Source organism: Ranitomeya variabilis, chromosome 7 (genome assembly GCF_051348905.1).
Source record: "Ranitomeya variabilis isolate aRanVar5 chromosome 7, aRanVar5.hap1, whole genome shotgun sequence".
NCBI lineage: Eukaryota > Metazoa > Chordata > Amphibia > Anura > Dendrobatidae > Ranitomeya > Ranitomeya variabilis.
In genome coordinates, this window is record NC_135238.1 from 85747890 (window position 1) to 85759086 (window position 11197).

The 11197-nt window shown below is 42.0% G+C and overlaps 1 protein-coding gene across 2 annotated transcripts in view; it reads right to left on the reverse strand.

The window, feature by feature from the left end:
- The window catches only part of TMEFF2 (transmembrane protein with EGF like and two follistatin like domains 2), a 1006851-nt gene extending 995870 nt beyond the window's left edge, over positions 1-10981 (reverse strand). For both annotated transcript variants that reach the window (XR_013218244.1, XM_077275380.1), the window contains exons 1-2: positions 10418-10981; positions 8046-8155 (exon numbers count right to left, since the gene is read on the reverse strand). Coding sequence is in view for 1 of the 2 variants with exons in the window: in XM_077275380.1 (XP_077131495.1) it covers positions 8046-8155; positions 10418-10583 (276 nt within the window). In the remaining variant the exon portion in view is untranslated. The remainder of the gene's footprint in view (positions 1-8045; positions 8156-10417) is intronic.
- Positions 10982-11197: the final 216 nt, after the last annotated feature.

Here is an 11197-nt window from a genome sequence, read left to right on the forward strand (position 1 = left end):
CTAAAAGACGGGAAACAAAGAGTTGTGATAAATGGTACGTTCTCTAAATGGGATATAGTCAGCAGTGGGGTACCACAGGGATCTGTGATAAGACCAATTCTTTATAACCTCTTCATTAATGACCTTGCGGATGGGATTGAGGGTAAAGTGTCAGTCTCTGCCGAAGACACCAAACTATGTAGGATATTAAAATATGAATTTGAGTTTAAAATATTACAAAACGACCTGGATAAGATGACTGAATTGGCAAACACTTGGCAAATGAGGTTTAATGTTGATAAATGTCTCCATTGGGGCTCACAATCTAAATTTAGTATCAGTATGTCTTTGTCATGTGGGAGGAAACCGGAGAACCGAGAGGATACCCACGCAAACACAAGAAGAAATACCATGATAAGTAATTGTATGGGTCATTACAATTGTGGTGATACCATATGTCACTAAATGTTAATGATTTTCTTCATAAACTTTATTCAAATTAATTTCATTATGTTTTTAGTCCCCCTAAGTTACCGTACAATTTGCATCTATAATACCTTAGTATACCAAAACATTACTGTCAGTAATAAACTAGCAGGCAGTATGTTAGGCCTTCACTGACACAACTTTAGGCCAGTTTCAAATTTCCATATTTTATGGATGTACAAACTGGCCATGGGTCTACTGCTCCAAATTCATCAGCATCATGGGTATATATGAGGTTATTGAGTTCGGGTCAGGAGAACCATGACCAGTCCATACATTGGGTCCATACTCAGACCGTGAATGTAGGTTGCATTAAGTCCAAACCTCATGGAGTACCGTAATTGTCCTGTAATCAATAGTGCTCATAAGGTAACACATTCTGCTAATAAAGAGTGACAATTGGGAGTTTCCAGTGACAGGCACAATTAAATCCAGAGGACACTGAGAATAGCATACATTGTGAATGCCTATTAAACAGTTTCCTACAATGATGGGGTGACGGAGGACAACCTATTTGATTCTCCAGCAGTATCTAATAGGCATTGCTATGGGGCAAAAACGAACGACAATTGTAGCCCGTTTTGTTGTAATAATAGTCCATCAGCACCCCATGATTGTGCAGCAGAGGGCTGATGTATAGAATTAAACTGCTGGTATTGGTGGGGTCCGGGTATGTATATAAGCTGTAACTAATCGCATGGGTACATGGGTAGCACCTACGCGGACAATACATACTGCATATTTATCATGGAGAACTAGCTGAAAAGTGCTTCTGAAAAATATATACCGGTATGTCATATAGCATATTAGATTAAAAGTGAGTGTAAGAAACCACATGCATTTCAGTCACATGGCTTTTATTTTGCCCCACTAATGCATTTTACTTGCAGTTCTAGTTAAACCTATAGCCAAAGAATCACAAAAACCACGCAAACCCAGGGCAAGCTGCGGTTTGTAAAAACTGCCAATGACCCAAAGACATTGCAAGTAGTGTAATTTATCTTTTATTTTATATTACTGTAGTTTATAACATGCAAAACTCAAAACTGGCACTAAAATTTTATGAAAAATGCCACATTGCACAAATTCTGTTTGTCTTTGAAAACGGCTGTAGAAAAATTTATGCAGAGAACACTCAGAACCTGGTTCATGGTTTATATTAATATTATGGTTTAAAATATGCGATTTCAGAAGTAGTGAAATGTCCGGTTATTTTGTATACTGCAGTTTATCCTAAATCCACGCTCTCTAGAGTTCTAACATCTGAGTACCAAGACGGCAGCAGATCACGCAGAAGCACCACACTCACCTATAAAGCATCTACCATGTCTGGATTAATTGCAGCCATATGCCGTAATACAATAGAGGCAGAAGCTTAGAGAATTTAGATAATATGGACATTATCAGTGTGTAATACTAAGACGAACCTGAACTGAAAAGCAATCTGCTAGATGAGACATATTACATGAGAGGACCCCCTGAGTGGAGAAGGCAGGATTAGCATTCTTCTTCATTTTAGTGTAGCATTACAACACTGAGCAATTAGTAATACCGTATTTTCCGGCGTATAAGATGACTTTTTAACCCCTGAAAATCTTCTCAAAAGTTGGGGGTCGTCTTGTATGCCATGTGTCGTCTTATAGGGTGGGTGTGGAGCAATCTGCGGTCGCTGTATATGGTGGGGGGAGCGGTCCCGATGACAAGGTGAAGGTGCAAGCTGTAGGTGTCTGGGACGCCCGAGGCTATGGAAAAAAAGAGAGAGCAGCACTGTGCCCAGAAAAACATGCCTCATTCACCCGTCTGGCCTTGTATCCGATTACCTCCTTCTCTGCCTCTCAGATCTCGCACATGTGCGCCTGCGCCGCTTCACTGCAGTCCCCAGAAGCGAGATCTGAGAGGAAGAGAAGTAGGTAATAGGATACAAGGGCGGGCCAGACGGGTGAAAGAAGTGTGGTTTTCTGGGCACAGCGCTGCTCTCTCTTTTTTTCATACCCCGGACGTCCCAGACACCTGCAGCTTGTTTCACTTACACCTTCCTGGTGAGGCGCCCCCTCACCCCGTCATCGGGACCGCTCCCCCCACCATATGCGGCGACCACAGATTGCTCCGCACCCGCCCTATAAGACAACACCCGGCGTATAAGATGACCCCCGACTTTTGAAAACATTTTCAGGGGTTAAAAAGTCGTATATCCCAAACTCTATATTTTAACTGGAAAACTTAGGGGTTGTCTTATATGCCCATTCGTCTTATACGTCGGAAAATATGGTAATTAGCACAGATTATTTTTTGGTCTATCCAGGAGGGTTCAGGCACAAAGGTAAAGTGTATGGACCATGCAAAAAAGTAAAAAGGGTCCTTACAGGTCTACTTTTAGGGGAGAATAATTGCAATGCAAAAAGGAGCGGAAAAGACCTGAAAGTGAAATACATGGTAAATAGATGAGCAGTATGAGTCCTCTGGCCGTGTGAATGTGACTCTCATTCAGTTCAACAGAATGGCAGATGACATAGTATAAACTTTATAGAAATCATTTTTTTTTACACTGAAATCCAAAGGTTTGCTCTATATATATCATAAACTATGCTACCATTCCCATAGTGTGCACTTTATTTTACTCATTTATATAGCGCCATCATACTCTGCAGCGCGTTACATACATTATCATTGCTGTCCCCATTGGGGCTTGCAATCTAGATTCCATATCAGTATGTCTTTGGAGTACATACAATCTCCCTGCAGATGTTGTCCTTGGCGGGATCTGAACCCTGGACCCCAGCCACAGTGTTCACCACTGAGCCACTATGTTGCCCTACTTCTAAGATATATAGTGAATAATGGTGCCATTGCGCAATTAAATCAGACATCATCTACTGATGAATATTTTTCTTACATTGCCCAATTTGTATAGATCATAAATCCCTGTATTGTACAGTTATTGTTCGTCTCCTCTAGAATAATGGACCAGATCTCCAGTTGCGGGAGACAAGTGATTTTCTCACAAAAGTGATGTTGATATTTTCTGTGTATCCTGCAATGAATGATAAACCTGAGTTGCAAATATTCTTCAGGGAAAGTAGATAAAGAAAAAACTCTAGTCAGTACTAAGCCTGAGGTTAACATCCACAACACTATTGAGTTTTCGCAATGTGAAAGGAAAAGGTAAGGTATCTTAGGACTTGATGGCACATAAGTAGATGATGGCAGCTTAGAAGTAACATTGTGCTATGTCACGTAGGCCCCTGAGACATTGTGTACCATAATTTAATATTACTGCAATAAAAACAACAAGGTTACAACTGTTAATCCAGCAGACTGGAAATCCTCTGCAAATGGCCAGAATCGTTCATATTAACATATTGTATTTTCTATTCCTTGTATTATTATGTGATTATGGTGATGATAATAGTATTAATAGCAGTAATAGTAATATAATATACATAGAGCAGCTCGAAGGTCTACGTTCTGCAGGTTAGATGAGTTTCTCGCACTGAAATTTCCCAAGGCAGAGCAACAATATGAGATACATATTTGAAAACAATGCTCAGAAATAATAAAATTGATGTTGCCACTTATGTTAATGGGCTGCATTGCTGAATTTCTTTTTTATTTCCCTTCACAATATAGTCTATGCTAACAAAATAGTTACATGTATGTGGAGACCCAAATCATACATTTACGGTATAATAACAACAGTAGCAACAAAACTGTCATTGCTTTGTGTTTCAACATGAATGACATGTGATAACGCACCAGCACCAATAATATCATCTGCTGTATATGTTTTCCATGCAGATGCACTGATGGCGGCACACAACTCATTATTATGTGGTGTCATTCTACGCATGGCCACTCTCATATAAAGCAAGTGAAAGGTGGCCACATAAACATTGGAGGCACGCTACAATAACCATGTCCAATAACCACTCTCTGAACCTGTTGTAGGGGTTTCAGCTTTCTGCTACTCTGGTAGCCATGTGGACACGCACAGGCACAGGGTTTAATGTCACAACAAAGGTTTATTGTCTTTCATAAACTTTGTAGCTCCAAAAAATGTATAACAAAACAGTCCTTTCTTTTGGGTAAGGCAAAACAAATCAAGCGGTCTCACCAACTTGCTCTCACAGGCACTCCTCAGTTTCTATCATAGAGTATTCACCATGAATGATCTTTATCCAGTCCCAGCAAAACACAAACTGCAGCCTGCTATTAGGCCTATTAGACCAGGATGGGAGTATGGGAGCGACCTTTCCCACCAGGCTCTTTTGGTTGCTCCTAAATCCTGGACCCAAAATTCAGTCAAAATAAAAACTATCACAGTAACCTAATGTTACTAGTGCACTTTCTTCCTGGACTTACATCATCGAGACCAGCCATATTAGTCACACCTACCTGCCATCTAGGACCTTACCTCCTGCTTTCTTACACTGTGTAAATGTTTGAGTGGTTAGTGTCATTGTGTTAATATACTCATCGATTGCCATCTGCTCCTGTATACAGCGCCGCTTCAGTTCTCTTCTCAGACATGTCATGTGAGTGTCAGGATGAGACTACATAGACTTACATTGTAATAGGGATTTCCAGCTCACGCATGGGCACAGTGAGATGGAGAGTCTGAATGGCTGTCAGAAGAGGAGCAGAGCAGCACTGGCAGAAAGGATGGCTATCGGTGAGCATATTATCATGCTGACAGTATGCTACACTAGTGTTCACACAGGTTCACACATACATAGTTCCTATTAGAAATGGAATATATATTTCAGTAATCCATCCTATGCCACAGAAAGCAAAGTAAAGCATCACAAATCATATGCATAAGATATAGCTGTAATAAGAACTAAATATTGGTCAAATTTGCTATTTTTCAAGTATAATTTTAATACTTTACCACTGACTGCTACCAGTCCTTTATATATTCACCATGTCACTGTGTGTTTTTGCTACATTCATAACATACCAGGCCAATATACTATAGCAATCCCATCACATGAACTCACTGGACAGCAATCACCATGATTCTACTGCATCCATCAGCACACTGGTAGTAGCTCACAGTAAGATGTGAGGGGTAACAGCTGATTTTCAATTTCCGATTTTTCTTATTAGATTCCAATTAAGATCTGCAGACATTTTTTAGTTTATATGTTTCTGACTAGAATAATGACACTGGCGCTCACCCAGAAAATAATGATCCTCAGCTGCTGGAGTCAACCAGGGTAGTGCACCCCTGTATAGCAATATAACCAATAGACAAAATAGACACCGCACTTAAGGATCCCAAGACAGATAACACTGAGGTGGAAAACTAGGAAAACAAGAAATCCACAGGGTCTCCACTTGGATTCCTAGTACAGAAAAACCCCTCAAAACCCTCAACAACAGTAGCAAATTCTTACTCAGACCCCATGACACAACACAATCCTACGTAAGCCACACAATGCATTTGACTAGTCAGGTGCCAATAAACTTTTAGCTTGTGCTCACCTCTTGTGTGGTTGCAGCGACTGAGTGTGAACCTTTGCAGGATGTGTATCCTTGCCCACCCGGTAGGTGCAGCTGGGGGCTTAGGCGCAGTGCGCACCGAATGGCAGAGTGCAGTATATACCCAGGGAAGCCCCGGCCGGTAGCGTTCCCTGGATACCGCATGCAAAAAAAAGATGGCCGCTAAGCTCCTCCTACTTCGTGTACTTTGTGGAAGACACAAAAAGGGGAAGAGGATCAACCAACGCGTTTCGAAGAGCAACGCTCTTCTTCCTCAGGGTTGCTCTTCGAAACACGTTGGTTGATCCTCTTCCCCTTTTTGAGTCTTCCAGCGCTCTGTACTACAGGTGACGTCACGAAGTAGGAGGAGCTTAGCGGCCATCTTTTTTTTTGCATGCGGTATCCAGGGAACGCTACCGGCCGGGGCTTCCCTGGATATATACTGCACTCTGCCATATATACTGCCTAAGCCCCCAGCTGCACCTACCGGGTGGGCGAGGATACACATCCAGCAAAGGTTCACACTCAGTCGCTGCAACCACACAAGAGGAGAGCACAAGCTAAAAGTTTATTGGCACCTGACTAGTCAAATGCATTGTGTGGCTTACGTAGGATTGTGTTGTGTCATGGGGTCTGAGTAAGAATTTGCTACTGTTGCTGAGGGTTTTGAGGGGGTTTTCTGTACTAGGAATCCAAGTGGAGACCCTGTGGATTTCTCGTTTTCCTAGTTTTCCTCCTCAGTGTTATCTGTCTTGGGATCCTTAAGCGCGGTGTCTATTTTGTCTATTGGTTATTTGTTTCTGGTTATTTCACGTATTCAAAGCTGTAGATCTATCGAAGAACTACGAATCCCCTTCCAAAAGTCCTACAGTGTAAGTATCTGAAACATTCCTTGTAATACAGAACTTCTTTCCGCTAAAACATAAAAAATATTCTGTAATGAATTTATAGCACTGCAATGAAGCGTCATTATTGTAGCTTGCATACTTCATGGGCGCCTAAACTCCCTACAAATGTACAAAACTATAACCCTGACATGTAAAAGTTCTATTAGCAGATCACAATTATAGTATATTCCTCACTAATATTTCTGTTTACATCACAAACACACATCTTGTTACACACTAGTCACAATATCAGCAGCCAATGCGAATATCAGGTTCTCACAGATTTCAGCATCACTGTATGTTTGGTTACATAGCATCACTGACCTTTTCTATTATTAAACCAGTTTTTCACTCAATTTTTGTAAATCATGCAGTATACTATGAAATATGAAAATAAATCATAGTGCCTCGCTGCTCCTCTTCCAAAGCTGTTCATGTCCCTCACCTGTCTCCATACATCATGTTCTGGCTGGATGGACATATCATCAAAGGGGTGAACAACACATCCCATCTCCGGTCAGTGATTGGCAGCAGTGTTCACATGGCCATGCTGACCAAACATGATGTACTGTACAAAGGCAGTAGCCATACATCCTCCTCAGACTGGACCACTGCAGGCAATGACTGGCCAAAGTGGTGACATGTCGACCACCACAGGAGAGGCAGTTGGATAGGCATGTGACCGTACATGTCCATTTGGCTACATCTGAAAGTACGTAGACCGCAATAGAGTCAATGGCTAATAAACTAAGTTTGTCGATTTACATCAGAAGTGGTGGACAATTAGCGCAATATTTTTAGTAAACAAATCCTGCACTGATTTCATCAGTAATCCATTTCTTCTAATACAGAGGTTGTATGGGTGGCTAATATTTACTACACTACCAATACACCAATATACAGGTCATTATATAAAGTTAGATCCTCAACTTGACACAAACAGATGAAGAGGAAAAGGCCACAAGAGGAAAATACACCTCACAGGGCTCGTTCCAAGTGGGCATCACTACATAGTCAATATTTTCCTTGAAAAGCCTTTGTGTTTTGACAGTATTTGTTTACTTTGCCAATTTTTCCCCAGGTAGCGCTTCTGCTTTCAACTATCCAGGCTGTAAAAAAAACAAACATCTCGGAGAAAGACAGTGAAAGTAGATTCCCTTTTTATGCCCACATTAGTCAATGTGAAAAATGAGATAGTAGCAAGCTCCTTACCTTGAACTGACAATCGCATGTCACGCTGTCTCCGATTCTTAAACACTCTCCATCAAATTTACAGGTATTGGTGTCACACAGAAAAAGATCATTTTCTTTGTCATCAAAACCTCGAATGCAAAAGGGGAAAAAAAAACTCAGTTTGGAGAAGTGGAAGCACAGATTGGGTTTATTAGAAAATGATTTATTGAAATACTTGATTCATTTCATCTTTTATTAGGCGGGATTCCTGCTCTATGGGTCTATTCTCAGAAGAGCTGATTGAATTGCTACATGTAATGTGCACACAATATGCATTCATCTTGGATGGAGAGAGAATATATTTTGGTGCATACTGTGAAATCAATCGTTGGAATCTGTCCAGGCAATGATGAGCGTGGCACTTTATAACAAAGTGAAGAGATAATAAACAAGCATTGTTTTTTTGTGTGTGGCTGAGTGAAGGCTGATCGCTGTTAAACGCCTCGATGTTAAGAAATAAAGGTGTCCCATTATTTCTAGTGACATAAAGTAAAGCAGCGTCTGGCTATAGCGAGACACTAACGGTGGGGGAGGGGGTCCTTAGAAATATCAGAGTTCAGTTTGTCTGCAACCTGATCAATCAACTCTACGGAAAGATACAATATTAAACAGAACGTATACATTAGACGTCGGATCCATTAAGATTTAGCCCTATTGATTCTTTCATTACATTCCTCGGTTTCAAACCACATCATCATATTAAAAATGAAAGAAGAGTCAGCAGGACAATAGCTCGGAGTCCTTAACATATTTATTGTGTAGCTGCTCAGGCCAGAGGGATGCGTTCCACTAACCTAATAGAAGGCATAGGGTGCAGCCATGGAGAATCTATACAATAAGGAGAACAGTCATCCCTTTAGATATATATTACAGAGCTAATAATGCAGAACAAATCTCCCACCGCTTCCCCAAATGATACTATTCATTCAATATAGACATCAGTGGCTTCTTCTTGACAAAGACAGTAAGAGGGTAATGTTTCTGGCAGGGTCCTAAAAGCCTAAAAAAGACATGATCACCCAATTATCTGATTAACTAGCCTTCAGCCACAAAGATGATTTACAAGTGCAGTAACTCCATGGCTCATCCTTCCTTATTTAATTAGTATATTTCACAACTTGGCAGTCAATACAACACCAGTCATGACTCATGACCTGATGCTGCAACCCAGATAAGCTCCTCAGAGCTAAATTGATGGGACCAAGCTTTATTTGGCATTTTGGCCTAAATTTGACCTTTTTTGGTCCCTGTGATAAAATAAGGGGGGGGTATGTAATGTCATTATTTAAAGATTATTAACTCTTCCCACCTGAATAAATACAAATTAGATATAATTGCTAGAAATTAAGCATTTAATGCCCCTTTATTCTCAAACCAATAAACTGATTTCTGATGAAGCCTTAAAATCAGTGCTAAATATCACGTTTCTATGTCAGACCAATGACATAGGATGATTTTGTATCCAATAAAAGTGGCATATTTGCATGGCTGGTACTTTTTGATGTTTTATGGCTCCAGCTATAATATCACAGACGCACAAGTGGCAGTATCCCGGCGGAGCAGGAGGATTATGGGCATGGGAAGCTGCAGTTTGACATGACTTAAGACTTTAGCAGTCAGGCTGAGATGTGATTTATGACAAACTAGTCTTTGTGTTGTTCGCAGTCTGCCTCCTGTTGTGAATAGGCACCGGCCTATGAAAATGGGATAGTTTGTAAGCCTTCATTATGTGCCATTAAAGGGGCTTCCTGTGAAGACCACCCAGTGTAAATAATATATGATGTGTTCATCATTAGAAATGATTCTTCTCTAATTCCCCTATAGCATAGGACTGTAGGGAAGACTTTATCTGGCATTAATGCAGCTAGAATTCTCCGATCACTTTCTGTCTATCTGCTAATGAATCTATAGCTTGATCTCACATCTATTTAGGTTTATCCATCCATTTTATATCTGAAAGCTTAACATGCTATACTATGAGAGCTAAACATTCAGGGAAATACAATCCTGAGCAGATTACATTGAGATCCAGGCTGTAAACTCTGAGGTTAGGAGACAAGTCACCAGAACATTATAAGAATATTGTGTCCCAGACTCATCTAAACCTACAGCGCTGGGGCCATGAGACCCTGCAGCAAGAACTATAGGAACTCCACACACTACACCCCAGCATCCAGGCATCTGGTACACAGCATTGCCAGGAATTCTCCAGCACCAGAGATGGCAAGAGACTTTTCCACCCATAATGAGGGCTGCCAGCAATGATGTGCTGCAGCAGCACCCTGACCCCTTCCTAGAGACACTGACAAGTGCAGAGCCCCCAGTGCAGATGGGGCACATAGGCGTCTTACCAGAACAGTTCCAGCCTGTAGGGGTTTGGCAGTCACTTAGGGAGGTAGGAAAAGCTGCAAGTTTCCCCGGCCGGGCTATGATCAGTAATAGGGAAGGCAAGAGCAGCGAGCAGAGGCGGTAATCACAAAGTGTCCAGCACGGTCTGTGAGCTTCTGCCACCACCATGTCTAGAGAGACCGTGACTGCCGGCTGGGACTGGAGGAGCAGGGGCTCAGCATGACGGGATCCCCAGCGGCAGCGGCAGCGGCAGCAGCAGCATCCCGGTAAGTGCGAGCACCACAGATCCAGACGGCGGAGTGAGAGGATGGAGGAGCAGCACGGAGAGAGCAGGGAGGGGACCAGGAGAGAGCAGTGATGGGCGGAGAGAGCGGCTCAGCTACTACACAGGCTCACAGCACAGCATTGCTCCAGCCTGGGGATGGCGTGGGTGCTCCTTCCTGGCCAGGTCATTCTTATGGGATCACAAGGGGTTAAGCCCAGGTAGCCACAAGTCCCCGGGGTGCTGCACCTGCCAATAAGAGACCCTTAGGTGCTCCCAATATTTGTGTCACCGCGCTGACCCCGGATATGGGATCGGGATGTATGGCGTAAACCGACATTGCCCTCTATGATGCACATCTCTGCCTTAGACTATGTGCGCACTATTTTAGTTATTTTTTTTTTTGCAGGTTTTATTTTTTATTATTCTTGTGAGAAAAAGCTCTAGTGATGGTAAAGGGAGGTGTCATCGGACAATCCCATGTGCCAATGGAGCTGGTCTAGAAATCCGCATGTCTGAT